The 19835-nt window shown below is 41.7% G+C and overlaps 1 protein-coding gene across 1 annotated transcript; it reads left to right on the top strand.

Annotated features, from left to right (window-relative positions):
• The first annotated feature begins 240 nt into the window (after positions 1-240).
• LOC149314285 (veficolin-1-like) lies at positions 241-13085 on the top strand. The gene is made up of 8 exons (XM_089520789.1): positions 241-366; positions 1344-1481; positions 3453-3515; positions 3774-3818; positions 5759-5892; positions 7092-7221; positions 9833-9967; positions 11856-13085. The coding sequence occupies exons 1-8, from the start codon at positions 264-266 to the stop codon at positions 12104-12106; spliced, it is 999 nt and encodes a 332-aa protein (XP_089376915.1). The 5' UTR covers positions 241-263; the 3' UTR covers positions 12107-13085.
• Positions 13086-19835: the final 6750 nt, after the last annotated feature.

Here is a 19835-nt window from a genome sequence, read left to right as displayed (position 1 = left end):
ATTTGTTGAACAAGGGGATTGCACAATGTAGGGATTTCAGACATTGTTGAGGAAAGGAATAGTATATTTAAATAAAATGACATCAGCAATGCCAACTGTTGTGTAAGTAGCTGTTTCAAAGCAGAGGTTTTCAGCTGTCCCCCTTGCCAAGATCTTTAAGCATTTCCTCACATATAGAACTATTTGCTGTGTATAAAAGGGGTACAAGAGCCTTCATTCAGAAACAGATCCAGAGGAGAAGCTAAGTTGGTTTGCACAGAAAGATGGCTGCCTGGATTGGCTTTCAGCTGGCTCTGACATACCTGGCTGTCATTTCTATGGAGAGAGGAATCCATGGAGAAGAGACAGAAGTCAGCTGCTGTGCACGTGAGTCCAGAATGGGAGGAGGGAGGGCCAGATGATATTCATTCCTGCTAGGAAGCAGCCAGACTCACTCCTTGAGTCTTAAGTGTAGGTGCAGAAAAGAGAGTATGGACATTGCTGTCACTGCTAGAGCAATTTCGTGAGGAAAGACCTGCTGGCTGAAATGCTTTTTTCTACACACAACTACTTAGGGCAATGTTGCTCATTCTTAGAGCAACTTTACATGTGACAAAATGAGTAGTTTAGGGATGAGTAGCCTGCCTCAGGTGGCTGGACGTCAGGCCCCACCATCCCTCACCATTAGATAAGCCTCCTGAGAAATCAAATCTTGTAGGAATCCCAAACACCTAGAAATTTTCTGACAGCAGGCCATCATCCATCAGGTGGAGAAGAATTTTACTTCTGTTAGGCTGCGTGAGCGGCTCAGAAAGAGCAGATGTGGCCAAGCTCACATAGATACCCCTCTACCTCAGTATTTGGTGTGTTTAGGAGCAGCACATTGAACTGAAACCTGAAAATACAGGAATTTTGGCATCCTATTTAGTGCTCATGTTTATTTATTTCACAAATTTATATCCCACCTTACTCTCACAATAGGATTATTTCTGGCCTGTAAATAAGGGACACCCCTTACAAAGAGTGCAACCCAGCAAATCTGTCATTAATCATTGGTGAGTTACAGGAGTGATACCAGTTCCAGGCTGCTTTGGCCCTTGTTTCCATTCCCACCTTCTCCCAACAGCTCAGGAAAGGTGATCTTCACATTTATCTTGTGTGTCAGGTAAAGGCAGAAATGTGAATATGGATTTGCTTCCCCCACATGATGCAAACCCAGCATTATTTGCTGCACCATACTGGTTTTTTCCCTAGCTCCCAGTGCTTTTCATACGGGTTCCTACAGGATAGTTCCTACAGAAAACTGTATGCTTCACTTAGGGTTGTATCTACCATTTTATTTGTGCTTTTCCACCCTCTTTCAGAGCTGAAGGGCTTATCGCAATGTGGAGCAGACAAGGTCTTTCTCCAAGGCCAAGCAGGCATCCCAGGAATTCCCGGTGTGCCAGGAACAAATGGATTGCCTGGGATGAAGGGTGACCCTGGCCCTCAGGGGCCCCCAGGTGAGCCAATGCCTAGCTGGGCTGGAGATCTGGGACTGGCAGATGCAGCAGCTTTTTTGCTGTGTTACATTATTAATAATGGGAATCAGACACAGAATGCTTTTGGAAGAGAGAAGGTTCCTTGGAACTATTGTTTAAAATGTGAAATAAAATTGGAATTGCATTGCATTTCACACACACACACACAGCATTGTTGCTTATTACCTCTGTCTTTCTCTGATACAAAATAGGAGCAGTGTAAAAAGAGAGAGATAGCTGAATTTAAAATAGCCATCTCTCTCTCTCTCTTTCCCCCCCCCCTCCCCCCTCTCTCTATGTGTATGTAAACAAGCACTGCAAGAACCAGTGGAGTAGCTTTCTGGAACCTTGGCAAAAACACACAGCCCTTTAAAGATTTCTCTTTACAAAATAAAATGCATGGCCAACAACATGAAGAGGCACAAAACCAGAGCTTTCTCCAAATTGCCATGATTTTTCTACCAAGTTCAATCATAGAGTTGGGAGACACAGGGCCCTCACTTCCAACCCCCAGCCATGCAGTATTTCACGGTCAGTGACAGATGGCCATTCAGCCTCTGTTTAAAAACCTCCAAAGGAGGGGACTCCAACCCCCCCCCCCTTCAAAAAAAAAGGCAGTGTGTTCCACTGTCAAATAGCTCTTATTCTCAGCAAGCTCTTCTTAATATTTAGGTGGAATCTCTTTTCCTGTAGTTTGAATCCAGTGCTCTGTGTCCTGGTTTCAGGAGCAGCAGAAAACAAGCTTTCTCCATCATCAGTATGACATCCCTTCAAATATTTAAACATGGCTATCATGTCAACTCTTAACCTCCTTTCCCCTAGGCTAAACATACTCAGCTCTGTAAGCTGCTCCTCATAGGGCTCAATGGTTTCCAGACCTTTCCCCATTCTGGTAAAAGTTATGCACAAAACTCCATCTATTCCACTCCGTATGAGGAAAACGATCTCTCTGAGGCTTTGTTCGCATTGCACAGGAATGATTTTTAAAAGAAGGGGGAATCCCCCTGTTTTCTTGGAGAGGGGAGGGAACCAAAGTCTCAAAGGCTCTTCTTGCTCCCCTCCCAGATCAAAGTCCATCAGAATTTTATTAATTTCCTTTTAAAGCTAGCTGTAAAGTTAAAGGGGTGTTTTCATCAGTGAATTTGAAAACATCGCATTTCAGCAGAAAATATACATACATAGTATTTATTTAAACAGATGACAAAACCTGTTCAGGGAGCCAAAGCAAGTTACAGAAATGCATGCATGCACTTTTTTGAAGCAGGGAGAAAAAGCAAATGATTAACTGTGATTAAAGGGAAAGAGCACCTTGGGGAAAAGAAGTTGAGCTGCAAGGCTCTGTAGTATAAAATGCACAGCCAGCAAGCCATCCACAAAGGCAGTGATGGCATATCTTGATGTGTCATTCTCATGCTCCAGAAACAAATATTTCCCCTGCTTCCATTCCACATTTTCCTCCCCACATCTCCAGTACAACTGTGCTCTGCTTCTGCACTTTCCTTCTTCAGTTGGGTACAGCAGGTGGGTGGGATCATACTGCTATAACTGTGGGGTGTGACAGGGCCTTGATTGTCCTTATAGTTCTGATGTAAGAGAAAAGATAGATGCAACATGGGAGGAAAATGTGGGCTGACTACAAATGGATCAGTGTTATCTGGATGAAAATAAATGAACCACTGTGGCCACACAATTCCACACCCTCCATCAGTCCCAATTTAGCAAGGACAGTCCCAGTTAGTCCCCTCTTGTCTCATGCTTTCAGCTGCATTTAAAATGCCCCACTTTTCTCTCTCCTCCTCCCACTTTCTGAAAACCAACAAACCCCAATCTCTCGGCTCTCTCTCATAGTCTGGTCTCTAGTGATTCCTGTAATTTAGATTGGCTGTTTTGAAAACACTGATTCCAGAGATGTGTCAAATTTTCTCTGAAAGATCACTGATCTCTTCCTCTCAGGTGAGAGAGGCTCTGCTGGGACACCTGGAAAGGCTGGACCCAAGGGAGATAAAGGAGACCAAGGTAAGGCCCCTACAACCTCATTTGAAGGAATGGAAGAAGGGTTGCAGGTGAAGCCTAGCCCACTCAGAACATCAGAAATTTCACTTGACTTTATGCTTTACCTTATTAACTCAGTCTGCAAAAACAGGATGAGGGTGTAAGAGCGTTTACTTACCTCTACTACTCCATATGAGGAGAAAGGTATATATTCCCGTTTTACTTCTGTTGTGGGCTTCATTTTTGTTCACTTCAGAATAAGTTGCTATTCTCTTCCTACAGGAGAGGCTTGCAGCACAGAAAGTCTTGCCAGCTGTCAGCAGCAAGGTATGTCTTGTCACCACTACCATCTTCTGCATGGAACCAGAATGGGGTGAGGGTGGGTAGTGCACTTAAGTTAGCCTAGGCCAAAGGACCAGAGCCTCCATGTTGAACCAACGTGAAAATGAGTTGCCTTAGGAATTATCAGTAAGAAGTGTCTTAAATGATCAAGCACACACACACATACACAATAGATTATTATTATTATTATTATTATTATTATTAGCCTTTATTTATGAAGCACTGTAAATTTACACAGCGCTGTACATGCAATCTTTTTAGTTAGACGGATCTCTGCCCTCGGGCTTACAATCTAAAAAGACATGACACAGAAGGAGAAGGGAGTGGTGGAGGGAAAGGGTAAGAGGTCCAGCAGTTCCTCTCTACCTCCGAGGCCTGGACCAAGGCAGATGGACTGGAGGGAGGGCTTGGCTTCAAAATGGAAGGTTAATCATTTTCCAGGGAAAATACATACTCTCAAGTAGGATAATGCATATACAGTACATAGCAATACAGGAAATGGTTTGATAAATAGGCACCAAAAGAACATCAAATAGTAAGCAACAATTATGCAATGCCTGGGAAGGCTTCTCTGAACAGGATGGTTTTCAACTCCGTTTTGAAGCTGGTTAAAGAAGTGATGGCTCTTGCTTGTGGGGGAAGAAGGTTCCAGGAGTGAGGGGCAGCAAGTGAAAAGGGGCAAATCCGAGATGGGGCAGAGGAAATCCTGGGCTTGGACAGCAGACCTTGACTACCAGAATGGAGGGCCCGAGTGGGAAGGTGAGGAGAAAGAAGGTCTGATAAGTAAGGAGGGGCCAGTCCATGGAGGGCTTTAAATGTCGACAGCAGGAGCTTATACTGAATGCGGAAAGGGAGGGGGAGCCAGCGAAGGGATACCAACACAGGAGAGATGTGGTCAGAGTGGTGGGCGGATGTGATAATGTGTGCAGCTGAATGCTGGACAGAGATTAAAGGATGGAGGTGAGAAAGAGGAAGCCCAGCCAGGAGGACGTTACAGTAATCAAGTCGTGAGATCACTAGGGCATGGACCAGGATCTTGGCAGTAGAGGCAGAGAGATATGGTCGGAGATCTGCATGTGAAGTATGGTTATCAGGTTCCCTCAGCACCAAGCAGATTAGTCTTTAAAAGGGCTTTTGTTCCCTCTTTGTCCACATGTAGGGTAATAAAAAGGTGGTTGTGTGGCTATGTCAAGAGTGATGCTTGGGACACAGGTGGAGGACTGTGTATTGTGCATAGGGTTCATTCCATTTCAAATGGTTTCCCACACTGATGTTGTAGAGGATTGTAGCACATAATTAAGAATTTCTAGGATACACAGTCAGTTAAAGTAAAAGAGATCAGGCCTACTGGTTCTCAGTGTTAGGATATGTGTATTGAGAGTGTGTGCTATAATGTACCCACCACTCCTTTCTGATTAAAGATAGGGGGCAGCATTTAATAGTAACAATACAAAGTACCCAGCTTCATGAGAGATAGAAGTTGCCATATCAACACAGACCTTCAGTATCGGCTGTGCATCAACCAGACGTCCCCTTTGACTCTTTCAGTCAAGGGCATACTAAACTGCAAGTCCAGCAGATATACCTCATGGATTAATACACATGCACACAGGCCCTTTTCAGTGGAATCATCATCAGTTATTCAGCCTTTTTAAAATAATTGGGCAGTCACCAAATCAATTTCCAATCATTACATATAAAATTCACACATAGGCTGAGATTTTACATGGTCATTTGTAGCATTAAAAGGTCTGCATGCGAAATTCTGCCACGGTTCCCCTGTCATCCACCCAAGAACTCACACATAGGCTCAGATTTTACATGGTCATGTATGGTCACTCCACCTGTAGCTGTTGCCCACAGCTGTCTTAAATGTATATATATGCATTTACTAGTCCAGATTTCCTCCTTGATATTTCATCCAGGGGCAGGAGCCACAGACTGCAAAGAGCTCCTGGGACGTGGGGAGACACTGAGTGGTTGGTATATGATCTATCCTACCACAGGGAAAGCAATGACTGTCTTCTGTGACATGGAGACTGATGGAGGAGGCTGGCTGGTAAGCTTTAACAAACAATGCAAAACAGATACGTGAAATAGTTAAGCCTCAAGTCTGCACTAGCAATCACATAAGGCGGAGGAAAAGTTACTGAAGTTTTCCAAAGGAAAACATGGTGCAGAATGATTAAATCCAGAACTGTTGTCTGAATCAAAGGCCATGGGGGCAAGATAGAGAGAACAAACCTTACAATCCTTTTAAAATCATCACCCAAAATCCAACTGGATCATTATGCTCACACAACTCCCAGTTGCACCCATGGTTCAGCATTTTCAAACCTTGCACACTTGTCCTGTTCTCTGTGCTGGTCAGGAAAAGGTCCACACCATCACATCACACACACAATCATTGACCCAGAACAAGACATTAGAGGCACCCAGCCAACTCAGGGAATGCCAGAATAGCCTATCACTTTTCTGACCACTGCTGGATGCTTCCATCCAACTCGGAAGCAGTGTAAGTAACTAATCAGGCCTTTGGACAACACCAATATTATACTGGACATCAGATATCATATAGAAAGCCACCATGGTGTAGTAGCTTGAGCTATAGACAAGAACTCTGGAGATCACGTTTGAATCCCCACTCAACCATGGAAACGCACTGGGTGACCCTGGGCTAGTAACACACTATCAGAGGGAGGCCAAGAAACCCCTGTGCTATATTTACACTAGAGTCATCATAAGTTGGAAATGACTTGAAGGCACACAACAACAACAACAACAACAACAACAACAAAAGCAGACATAGTGTCAAGTAGAGAAGGTCTGGCTGATGTTCATCCTCTGCCTATGGTTTCACCAAGGCCTTGTTTTGTTTTTTCTTCTTCTGTTCCTTTAATGGTCTGATAGTAGCAATCAAGATTCTTTCCTTGATTCTTGATTTCCAATAGTCTTGATTCATCACAATCAATGTGTGGGATAAATTCGGCTGAGAGAGGTACTTGTCCAGGAGCATCATATGAGCTTGAGGGCATAGTAGGGGACTGGAATCCATGGGTCCCTGATGCTATTCCAATACTCTAACCACAATACTGCATGGCTCTTTCCACTACATAGTGCAAATGATGCCTCTTTGTACCAGGAAAGGCTTCTTCAAATCCATTAGGCCAGCCTACAAAAGCCCATACAACACTGATCCAGAAAATAGCTTGCCTCTCAGTGGGTACATTGAAATATCACTCTTCTGTCCCCATCTAGGTCTTCCAGAGGCGACAAGATGGATCTGTGGATTTCTACCGTAACTGGGAGTCCTACAAAAATGGGTTTGGAAACCAAGCATCAGAATTCTGGCTGGGAAATGATAAAATCCATCTCCTCACAAGTTCAGGTAATCCGCTGCTGCTGCTGCTTGTTGCAAGTAGAACAGTATTCTCAGCCTGATGTAAAACAAAGTGAGTATTTCTAAGGAATTATGCAGAACAGTGTGGGTATGTGGCTTGCTAGAACGGATGTTGGTTGTGAATCCGATTGTGGGAGAAAGGCAGGATATAATCCTTGAAACAAACAAACAAACAGTTTGGATCTTATATTTCCCCATAAAATCTAACAATAAAAGCTCAAGAATCTGCCACATGAAGGCTTTCTGAATGAGTTTATTACAACTATTTTGCAGGAGAAAATAGTGATTTTTATGGATGCTACTTTTTAATATTCCTCTAAAATTGGAATAATGTTTGTAAGGGCCTCCAGATGTTGCTGGAGTGCAGCTTCTGTCATCCTTCACCATTGGCTATATGGCCTAGGGCTGATGGGAGCTGCAAGCCAATACAATCAAGAGGATTACACATTGCCTACCTTTACACTCTTCAAAGGTACTGAGTCTAGAACAAAAAGATCCTGATATCACAGATCTTGGGGTCACATTAGCCATACTGTGCACCCACACTGCATAACTGCATAGTGCTTTGATACCATTTTAAGTGTCAGGGCTCCATTCTCCAGATATCCAATGGTGAAGGATGATGAAAGTTGGTGAGGTTACTTAGAATTCTCTACTAGAGAGCTCTAGGCCACTCTTCCTGATCTATGGCTCTTCAGAAGCCTTGATTTAGTGCCTCCCATCTTAGTGTATTTGGGCAACTGTGCTCTCTAGCAAAGAATTCTAAGTACCTCACTAAGTTCCAAATCCCAGGATTCCATAGGATGCATGTATGGCAATTTAAGTGGAACCAAATTGCTGTCAATGTATAGTGTGGATGCACCCATAGCTGCCTTCACTCATGCCATGCCACTAGAATTCTTGGTTTGTTCTTCTGATTCATGGAAACAGACCAATAGAGACATTATTTGAAGAAAACCAACACCTTACACCTTGATCCATTTCGAATGGGCTTCAGGACCAGGTATGGGGTGGAGACTGCCATGGTTGCTTTAACTGATGACCTTTGTCTAGCCATCGACAGAGGGAGCATGACCTTGTTGGTGCTGCTAGACCTCTCAGCGGCATTCGATACAGTAGACCATGATATTCTTCTGGAATGCCTGAGAGAGTTAGGAATTGGAGGCACTGCGTTTCAGTGGTTCTGCTCCTTCCTCTCGGGCAGGTTCCAGAGGGTGATGCTCGGGGACAGTCACTCTTCAAAAACAGAGCTTAATTGTGGTGTCCCTCAAGGCACCATCCTGTCCCCGATGCTATTCAACATCTATATGAAGCCGCTGGGAGAAATCATTCATGGATATGGGGCTGGGTGTTATCAGTATGCTGATGACACCCAAATATATTTCTCCATGTCCCAGTCATCAGTGACAACAACAGATGGCATCTCTCCCCTCAGTCAGTGTCTTCAGGCAGTAATGGATTGGATGAGGGAAAACAAGCTCAAGTTGAATCCAGACAAAACAGAGGTATGTACGATAGGGGCCCCCAAACCAGGTATTGGACTGCAACCTCCAGTCCTAGAGGGGCTCACACTCTCCTCGAAGGACTGTGTTCACAGTCTGGGGGTGCTTCTTGACCTGTCGCTTCAGATGAGGATGGTGAATGCGATGGTCAAGAGCACCTGTTATCAGCTTCAGCTGATACGCCAGCTGCACCCTTTCCTGGAACAAGGTGACCTCTAAACTGTAGTACATGTGCTGGTAACCTCAAGACTTGATTTTTGCAATGTGCTCTACATGGGGCTACCCTTGTGCCTAGTTAGGAAACTCCAGTTGGTACAGAATATGGCAGCCAGGTTTGTCACAGGAACAGCAAGGAGTGACCATATAACACCAATATTGAAGTCACTCCACTGGCTGCCTATCAGTTTCCAGGCACAGTACAAGGTGTTGGTTATTACCTTTAAAGCCCTATATGGCTTGGGCTCAACCTATCTAAGGGATCGCCTGCTTCCATACAATCCGCCCCATACCCTCAGGTTCCCTGGGAGGAATTTATTACAACCCTTAAAGACCAGGTTGAGGGCGACCTCCCAGAGGACATTCTCTGCAGCCGCTCCCAATTTATGGAATGGCCTGCTGGACGAGATCCGTCAAATTACCAACCTAGAGAGCTTTTAAAAGCCATTAAGATGGATCTCTTCCAGCAGGCCTTCCCGGAATAAAATACTTGGCCATGAATAAGACTTCCCATCTCTTCCCATGATGATTATTTTTTGGATTAGTTGGATTGGATTAGTTGGTTTTTAATATGTAGTTTTTAATCTTATACTGTTTAATCTTGTTTTAAGGGGGGTACTATGTATATAAGGTTGTATTTTAACTTGTTGTACGCCGCTTTGATTGCTTGGCAAAAAGCAGGATAGAAATAAAAAAATTATTATTTATTATTATTATTATTTAAATTTTATTACTCTTTCATTTCCCATATCTTTGACTTGAAATGCCACACTATCCCATTATGAAACCTGGAACAGGAGTTTTCTTTCTCCAGTGTGATCTAAAACAAGGTTCTTCTTATGGGTTGCAAACAATATTTATTCTGTGACATCTCTCATCAGGAACACAGCAGCTGCGGATTGATGTGAAAGATTTCAATGACTCTAGAACCTTTGCAACATACAGTAGTTTCAAAATATCAAGCGAGAAAGAAAACTACAGACTATCATTGGGCTCTTATTTAGATGGCAACATGGGTGAGTTACACTTTTAAACACAAAGTGTCTCTGTAGCAACTACTGATAAAGATGTGGAGAAAGAAGTATGTAATTTTAGTGCAACTTCTTGAGGTGTCAATAATAATAATAATAATAATAATAATTTTTATTTATATACCGCTATTCCTTTTTTAGATCATAGCGGTGTACATACACGTCATTGCCCCTGATGGTTATGTCCTATCCTCCATAAATGTGTTTGAAACCTTTGAAAAACATAGATGGGGTTCTAACCATTCAGTGCCACATTGTGCATAGTGAATTCTGTAATTATGTTTCATATACAGAAATGTGAGCCAGTATGCTTTAGTGGTTTCATTGCTGGACTAGAATTCTGGAGGATCAATCTCTGCTTAGCCATGGAAACCCACTGGGTGACCTTCAGAAAATCACACACTCTCAGCCTCAGAGGAAGGCAATAGCAAAACTCCTCTGAATAAATCTTGCAAAGAAAACCCTACAATAGGGTTACTGCAAGTTGGAGTTGACTGGAAGTCACATAATAACAACATGACAACAATGAAGGAATATTTCTTTATAGCTGCAGTTGTAACAGAGGAAAGTCTTCCCTCTTAGGAGGAGAACTGACCTCAGATCCTCACCCCCTTTGGGTTGTGCCTCCTGGTATTAGTAAAAGCAAAAGGCTGGGAGATTGAGGTTGTGGGTGTGTATTATCTGGATGTACTGAAGAAAGCACCAGAAGCCCAGACATGCCTCCAGCAGTGCAAGCTCTAGGGCATACACTAGTTCAAGTTTTATTATCAGAATAAAAGTCAAAGCAGTTTCACCACTCCACTGACATTGAAATCACTGACGACTGCTTTTGAGCTGGCCAAACCCAATTTGATGAGATGACTCTCAAGTTATTATGTTATAAGTCAATGGATTATTTGGTCCTTTTGTTGTTTCTTCAGTTTGTAAGCCACTAAGTGGGAAGAAAAGTAAGATAGCTTTATAAATGCTGACTGGCATCCTGTTTAGTATTTACAATGACATAAACTGTACTTACAATATTGGAATTATTGAAATTCATGATTAGGATCATTGCACCATTGCAAGAGCAGAATCACTGCACCATTGCAAGAGAGAATGGGTATTGCAATCTAGCCCAAATGCCATGACTTGGCAGCTCCTGCTTTAGCCTTTGTTAATAGAGATGTTAAGGTAAGCTCCTGAGGCCTAATAATCCTAGGTGCCTTTTCTGGAGCTTTTCCAGTTCTGTGGTATTCTTGTCTAAAATGACATGACCAGAAATGCATGCGGTATTCAAAATTGAATTGCACTTTAGAGTTGTGTAATGGCACAATGCCATAAAGCGTGTTTATATGAGACATTGGGCCCCCTAGCTCACTATGGTGTATACCTAGGTAGGCAATATATGATCCCTGTATGTTTTTGTTCTCTTCCTTGTAAGTGTTCCCTCTTGTCACCACAGCCACTATGAGTGGGGGGGGGGGGGGGCTGCTTAACAAGCAGCTCAGGGCTTCCAAAAAAATTAATTTGCTTGTCCATGAATCAAGGTTTTCTGGAAGAAGCCATATGTTAGATGTATGTCTAGCCCCACTAAGTTGAAGTGAGGAACATGACTTTCCACTCCTTCCACCTCAAAGGTTTCCCATACCCTAGTCTATATGGACTGGCAGTGGATCTTCCTGGTCCCAGAAGGGGTCTTCCTCAAACCTTCAGGGAAAGACAGGAACTGATCATAAAACTTTCTGCATGCAAACAATCTCTTTTGTTTTGATCTCTTGCATAAAACTTCCTAAGAATGAGTTTTCATTTTTATCACATCCATAACGCATACTGAGTTGGTTTTGAACAGTCCCAAAATTTATATAGGGTTTCCCCCTTTTTCTTTTCATTTCAGGTGATTCATTTTCAGGTCACAGGGACCTTGCATTTTCCACACGAGACAAAGATAACGATACCCATGAAACAATAAGCTGTGCTGTGTCTTTTAAGGGAGGTTGGTGGTATGGTGCTTGTCACTCATCCAACCTAAATGGCCTGTACCTCGGAGGAGAACACACCTCTTATGCTAATGGCATCAACTGGGCTTCTGGAAAAGGACATCATTATTCTTACAAATATACAGACATGAAAATTCGACCTCAGTAAAGGAAACACTTCTTTTCAGACTCTTCTATAAACCTGGTTCTTGAATATACAAGCAGGTTAATTTTCTTCTTAACTGTGCACCTGACAGAGCAAACTTTGAATGTTGGGCATTTGAAATGCTGGGTGCAAGGCCTATAACGTACCCATACAGTTTCTGTGTAGGTGATCTCCCTCTTCCTAAATGGCTTGTGAAAGTCTTGCATGATACATAGAGGACAACAGCAGTTCAGTCCAATGACTGGGAAAAGCCAGTCTCTTGCGTTGGGCTTCCTTTTGTCCAATTTGGAATGCTATAATGTTATGAAAAGGGTCTTCTTATGAAGAAATCTTTTAGATGAAGAAATTGCTAACACACCACACGCACTCACACACTGATTCTGTAATGATCCTGGGGTATGTTGAACATCCACAAGTATTAAATAATACTGGTGCAACTGCTTGTTTAAAAACAATTACAACATTCAGCCTTAGATCTGAAGCTATGACAGGAAGAGCAAAGCTGTGACTGGGACAAAATCCAACTCAAGGAAACAAGAGCATTTTTGAAGGCACACAAAAATAAATTTGAACTGGCAATGGGGTATGCATGTTTAGGTCATCTTGTTCTGGCTTTGTCAATTTTGAGTTGGTAAAGATGGGGAAAACGTACCATGCTGAAGGACTTACCTCTTAACAAGACTGTCCTGTTCATCAAACAAGATGAGGTTAGCCTAGTAGTAAACAATTCCTGGACCTCCTCTGATGTGGCCTCTCAGATGTGGAACATCCTCTCCTTGGAGGGCCAACAGGCACCTACGATGCCGTCATGTTACCGCCATGTGAAAACATGGTTGTTCACTAAAGCCTTTGGGCCCTATTTGTTTTACACAACCCTCTCATGTATGTAGTTTTAAAACATTTTAAACTATCTTAATTAGTTTTAATTTGTCTTTTTAATTCCTTGAAGCATTTTGAGCCATTAAAATATTTTTAATGATTTGCACTGTTTTAAATGTGTTTCATTGGTTTTATTATCATAGAATCATAGAGTTGGGAGAGACCGCAAGGGCCATCCAGTCCAACCCCATTCTGCCATGCAGGAAATCTCAATCAAAGCATCCCTGACAGATGGCCATCCAGCCTCTGTTTAAAGACCTCCAAGGAGAGAGATTCCACTACACTCCGAGGGAGTTTGTTCCACTGTCAAACAGCCCTTACTGTCAGGAAGTTCCTCCTAATGTTTAGGTAGAATATCTTTTCATGTAGCTTGCATCCATTGTTCTGGGTCCTAGTCTCTGGAGCAACAGAAAACAAGCTTGCTCCCTCCTCAATATGGCATCCCTTTAAGTATTTAAACATATCACCTCTTAACTGTCTCTTTTCTATGTTTAACACCCCTAGCTCCCTAAGTCGTTCTTCATAGGGCATGGTTTCCAGACCCTTCACCATTTTAGCTGCCCTCCTTTGGACATGCTCCAGTTTCTCTATATCTTTTTTGAATTGTGATGCCCAGAACTGAACATAGTATTCCAGGTGAGGCCTGACCAAAGCGGGATAGAGTGGCACTATTACTTCCCTTGATCTAGACACTATACTTCTATTGATGCAGCCTAAAATTTCATTGGCCTTTTTAGTTGCTGCATCACACTGTTGACTCATGTTCAATTTGTGGTCTACCTGGACTCCCAGATCCCTTTCACATGTAGTCTTGTTCAGCCAGGTGTCTCCCACCCTATATCTGTGCATTTCATTTTTCCGCCCTAAGCATAGTACCTTACATTTCTCCGTGTTGAAATTCATTTTGTTAGCTTTGGCCCAGCTTTCTAGTCTATTCAGGTCATTTTGAATTTTGATCCTGTCCTCTGGGTATTTTCTGTCATCCAAATCATTTATAAAAACGTTGACTAGCACCAGACCCAAGACAGAGCCTTGTGGGACCCCTCTGGTCACTTCTCTCCAGGATGAAAAGGAGCCATTGTTGAGCACCCTTTGGGTTCGGACAGTCAACCAATTACAAATCCATGTCACAGTTACTTTGTCTAGCCCACATTTTACAAGAATGTCATGGGGAACCTTGTCAAAGACCTTACTGAAATCAAAATATACCATATCCATAGCATTCCTTTCATCTACTAAGATGGTAATTTTATCAGAAAAAGAGATTAGATTTGTCTGGCACGACTTGTTTCTCTGGAACCCATACATCTCCCTGAGATCTCCCATTATACATCTCCCTGAAATCTCAAAGTAGAGGTAAACAAATAATGCCTAAACTGGCATTTTCTGTTCTGAGCAATTGCACTGCCAAAGAGGTGAATAGGTTTCTGCCCACCAAGCAAGGGTCTCTTTCTTGCAGTAGGTCCACTAAGGTTACAGGCTCACAACTTGGGGTGGGGAGGCAGAAATTCTAAAAGGAAAGTCTTGTTCATTATCCAAAACCTGGGAGCACAGCACTAAAAGGCAAGCTCACTACCCCCCACAATCTATTTTAAGTAGACTACCTAAAGGAAATCCTTTGTGAACTCATTGGCAAGTGCAGTCTCACTTGTCAATAAGATACAAATCATAATCATTGGCTTAATAGAAACCACACCTTTATTGGTTACAGCTGAAGAAGCTTGGCCCCAGCATGGTTCTACATCCAAGTATTGGTCAACCCGACTGCTGACCACTGACAACTGCTGGCTATATTTGGTGTAACGGATGGAGGATTCCATGTGAGCAGCATTCCTAATGTCATGTATCTTTTGAGTTATAAAGTATGGCTATGCCTTTCTTCCTGTACCATATAATTATGCAATCTTGACATTTCTGAACAGATTCCCTCCTATTTACCTGGAAATGCTCAGCCATTTAACTTGTGAGCAGGGCGGAAGAGGTACTCCCACAACCATATTTTCTCCTTAGTGGAACATTGCCTCCAAACTTGAGTTTTGATGCCATCAGTTGGTTGATTTTCTAAGGCTAACATTGGTCCTTCAATCCATTTTTCTATGTTCATTGGTGTCTGTTCACAGATGTTACTTCAACCACTGGATGACAGATGGCATCTTGTTTAGTGGTTACAATATTGTAAAATGGTTTTACAATATTGCAACTATTGGGGAACTAATGTTTATGGTCATGAATGATAGAATGTGACCCCCCCCCCCCAAAAAAAAAAGAAACCCTGCCTTCACAGCCGGACAATACACCAACTGAAGCATTTCCAGAGTGCTGGGTAATGTCATTTGCAATGTACTCCCAGCCACAGAGTGCCTTGAGACAAGCAGAATTGGCAAGACTTTGTCTCTCCAGCTCCATATTCTCAAGCCACCCCATGACCAGGAATGCACTGTGGACATCATTTCCCAACACCCTAATCTTCAGTACCTTGGGAACACTTTGTTGAGATGCTACCAGCTACAAAGAAAACTTTGGAGGGACAACTTCAGTTATAACTACCAGTGGTATCCCTATGCCTGGTGTCACCAGGCACAGGGGATGCTGCCAGCAGGATGGCATAACCTAAAAGGGCATGTTCAGTCCACTCCTTTGCCACAGTGATGGAAGCTTCCTCATGAGGCAGCTGATGGCACTGCTGCTGCAAAGCTGGGAGAGGCACGCTCAGTGTTTGTTACTCTGCAGCAGGAGGAGGACCCAACCTGGTGTCACCCAGTGGGTGTCACCCAGTGGGGGCCACATCTCTCACACACACTTTTGATACCACTGGTAACTATGATGATGGAGCTTGTCTCCATAGTTACAAAGATGATGCATGATCTTGAACATCATTTCAATTCTATTATCTGGAAAGACTCAGTGCTTTCACCCCAACTCCTTCAGAGAAGTTCTCATTCATGACTGGTGCTCATGAGGTCAGTGATAGGTATGGGTGGGATTAGTGGTGTATGTATCAGCCCTTGGAGACATTGTAAGAAAAGATCATTGAAGTATGAAGAAAAAAGTCAAGAAAAATCTATTCCTTCCTTTGCCGGTATCAAATTTCAATATTAGATCAAGGGAAGTAATAGTTCCAATTTATTCTGCCTTGATCAGGCCTCACCTGGAATACTGTGTCCAGTTCCGGGCACCACAATTCAAAAAAGGATGTTGAGAAGCCAGCTTGTGTCCAAAGGAGGGCCAGCAAATTGGCGAAGGGCCTGGAAACCCTTGTCTCAATCAAAGCATCCCTGACAGATGGCCATCCAGCCTCTGTTTAAAGACCTCCAAAGAAGGAGACACTTTTCTCATTTTCCCTTGTACAGTACATAATCTATTTTGTTTAACAAAAACAGCTCTGGTTGGAGCAGAATATTTATCTGCAATATTTCCTGCATCACCTTATGTATATTCTTCCAATAAATTTTAACTCTTTCACATTGCCACCACATATGATACATGGTTCCTACCTTATCTTTACATTTCCACCAGCTGTTATTTTGTTTTGTCATTTTAGCTAGTCTGGAAGGTGTCAGGTACCATCTGTGCAATATTTTATAGTAATTTTCTCTTAAATTATTACATTTTTTATTATTTCTCCATGTATTTTCCCACCTCTCTAAGGGTATTGATTTATTTATGTTTTGCATCTATTTGATCATACTCTCTTTAACCTTCTCCTCTCTTAACCCTATATCTAACAATAATCTATACATTTTTATCAGTTTTTTCCCTCCTTCCATTACTGTCTTATCAAAGTCTGTCCATTCATTTTCTATTCCACACTTTTCCATATCCTTTTTAAAGTCTTCTTTGATTTGCAAATAGCAGTTCCAGTCTGCTCCTTGTCCTTTTTGTTCTAGTTCTTCTTTTCATATTTGGACCAAGATCCTTTAAAATACTTTTTTTTTAATGGAAACTTCCTATGTGGAAGTCCATTTGGGTATTTTGGAGTAGAAGTGTCTCTTGTATAATTTCCAAACTCTTATTAGGGTTTTTCCTATGCAGTGCATATTAAATTCTTTATCAAAGTTTCATCTTTGGTCCTGCTAGTTCTAACAATTTTTGATTTTCTAGTAAAATCCAATCTTTTACCCATGAAAGGGGGCAAGCATTATAGTACAGTTCTAAATTTGGCAGACCTAACCCCGCTTTCTCCTTTCTGTCCTGCATTACCACACTTTTAATTTTAGGCTTCTTCCCTTGCCATATGGAATTTGTTAGGTCTAGAAGGCAATGCCATAATCACAAAAAGTCAACATGGGTTTCAGAGAAACAAGTCATGCCAGACAAATCTAATCTCTTTCTTTGACAAAATTACCAGCTTGGTAGATGAAGGGAATGCTGTGGATATAGTATATCTTGATTTCAGTAAGGCCTTTGACAATGTTTCCCATGACATTCTTGCAAACAAGCTTGTAAAATGTGGGCTAGACAAAGGAACTGTTAAATGGATCTGTAATTGGTTGACCGGCCGAACCCAAAGGGTGCTCAACAATGGCTCCTTTTCATCCTGGAAAGAAGTGACCAGTGGGGTCCCACAAGGCTCTGTCCTGGGCCCAGTGCTATTCAACATCTTTATCAATGACCTGGATGACAGAATTGGGAGCATACTTATCAAATTTGCAGATGACACCAAATTAGGGGGAATAGCTAATACTCCAGAGGACAGGATCAAGATTCAAAATGACCTGAATAGACTAGAAAGCTGGGCCAAAGCTAACAAAATGAAATTCAACACAGAGAAATGTAAGGTATTTCACTTAGGGCGGAAAAATAAAATGCACAGATATAGGATGGGTGACACCTGGCTGAATGAAACTACGTGTGAAAGGGATCTAGGAGTCCAAGTAGACCACAAGTTGAACATGAGTGAACAGTGTGATGCAGCAGCTAAAAAGGCCAATGCTATTTTAGGCTGCATCAATAGAAGTATAGTGTCTAGATCAAGAGAAGTAATAGTGCCACTGTATTCTGCTTTGGTCAGGCCCCACCTAGAATATTGTGTCCAGTTCTGGGCGCCACAATTCAAAAAGGACATTGAGAAACTGGAGCGTGTCCAAAGGAGGGCGACAAAAATGGTGAAGGGTCTGGAGACCATGCCCTATGAGGAACGACTGAGGGTGCTGGGGATGTTTAGCCTGGAGAAAAGAAGGTTAAGAGGTGATATGATAGCCCTGTTTAAATATTTGAAAGGATGTCATATTGAGGAATGAGCAAGCTTGTTTTCTGCTGCTCCAGAGAACAGGACCCGGAACAATGGATGCAAGCTACAGGAAAAGAGATTCCACCTCAACATTAGGAGGAACTTCCTGACAGTAAGGGCTGTTCGACAGTGGAATGCACTTCCTCGGAAGGTGATAGAGTCTCCTTCCTTGGAGGTCTTTAAACAGAGGCTGGATGGCCATCTGTTGGGGATGCTTTGATTTGGATTTCCTGCATGGCAGGGGGTTGGACTGGATGGCCCTAGTCGTCTCTTCCAACTCTACGATTCTATGATTCTATGATTCTACTTCCAGATTTTAAATGGTTGTTTATTATTTAATATGGGGAGTGCCTGGAATACAAATATCATTTTAGGTAGTACCATCATTTGGAATGTAGCAATTCTGCCCATAAGGGATAATTGTTGCTTATTCCATCTTTACAAATCTTTCTTGATATTGTTCCATGTTGTCTTGTAATTGTTTTTATATAATTCCATATTTTTATTCGTGATTATGACACCTAAGTACCTATCTTTATTGATTAACTGGAATTCTGTAACTTCTTTCAAGGCCTCTTCCTCTTCTGGAGATAGATTTTTAGTTAATATTCCGCTTTTACTTTTGTTAACACCTGCTACTGCTCCAAATTTTTCTAAGATTTCGTCCAGTTTTTGGATACTCTTTGCTGAAATCTCTAGAAAAATTACTATGTCGTCTGCAAATGCCCGAAGCTTATATTTGTATTTACTTATTTTTGGTGCTAATACTGCTTCCTCATTTCTTATTTTCTTATTCAAGATTTCCATCATCATTACAAAAACTAATAGTGATAGGGGGCATCCCTGGCATATTCACTTAGTTATCCTACAGTTTACTGTTTTTTTCACCATTTACTATTATCTGTGTCTTTTGTATCTTATATATGTTCTGGATTCCGTTCATAAATCTGCCTCTAATTCCACATTTTTCCAACATTATTTCTATACAGTCCCAATTTATATTATGAAATGCTTTTCGTAGATCTAAAAATATAGCACCTAATTTTCTATCTTTATGCAACTCTTAATATTCCAATATGTCCACTGTTGCTCTAATATTATTTTTTTTAGATATCTTTTTGGCAGAAATCCTGATTGATTCTCATTCATCCATACAGATTTAAAAAATTTCAATCTTTTTGCTAATCTCTCTCTCTGGCTTTTCTTAGCGAATGAAGATTTCTGCTAATATGGATGCATAAACCTTATAATCTAGATTAAGCAGTGTAATTGGTCGATCATTATTTATATATTCCAGATCCTTACCTTCTTTCAAAATTAAGGTTGTTAAAGACTGACCCCAAGATTCTGGGAACTTCCTCTCATCTATTTATTTAATTGTACTATACAACATTACTGATAATTCCTCCTTAAAGATTTTATAATATTTTGATGAAAACCATCTTGGCCTGATGCCTTGTTGTCTTTCATATTCAATATAGCCTTGTCCACTTCTGCGAGTGTTATTGGAGCATTTAATGTTTTTAATTGCTTTTCTGAGATTTGTTCAAATTGGCATTCCCTTGTGAATTCCCTCATTGCTATTCTTTTTTTGTTGAGTTATTTTTCCTGATGTAAATAATT

The sequence above is a fragment of the Sceloporus occidentalis genome, unplaced genomic scaffold, assembly GCF_023333645.1.
Source record: "Sceloporus occidentalis isolate IW3139 unplaced genomic scaffold, rSceOcc1.0.p SCAF_4, whole genome shotgun sequence".
Lineage (NCBI taxonomy): Eukaryota > Metazoa > Chordata > Lepidosauria > Squamata > Phrynosomatidae > Sceloporus > Sceloporus occidentalis.
Note: the sequence above shows the minus strand (reverse complement) of the source record. Positions and strands in the feature narration are given on the sequence as shown.

What these genes read in the sequence shown, in the direction of transcription:
- LOC149314285 (XM_089520789.1), top strand. Translation starts at nt 264, where the DNA reads ATGGCTGCCTGGATTGGCTTTCAGCTGGCTCTGACATACCTGGCTGTC. An exon ending in AGAAGTCAGCTGCTGTGCAC is followed by an intron (nt 367 to 1,343) that starts GTGAGTCCAGAA and finishes ACCCTCTTTCAG; the next exon opens with AGCTGAAGGGCTTATCGCAA. An exon ending in CTGATGGAGGAGGCTGGCTG is followed by an intron (nt 5,893 to 7,091) that starts GTAAGCTTTAAC and finishes GTCCCCATCTAG; the next exon opens with GTCTTCCAGAGGCGACAAGA.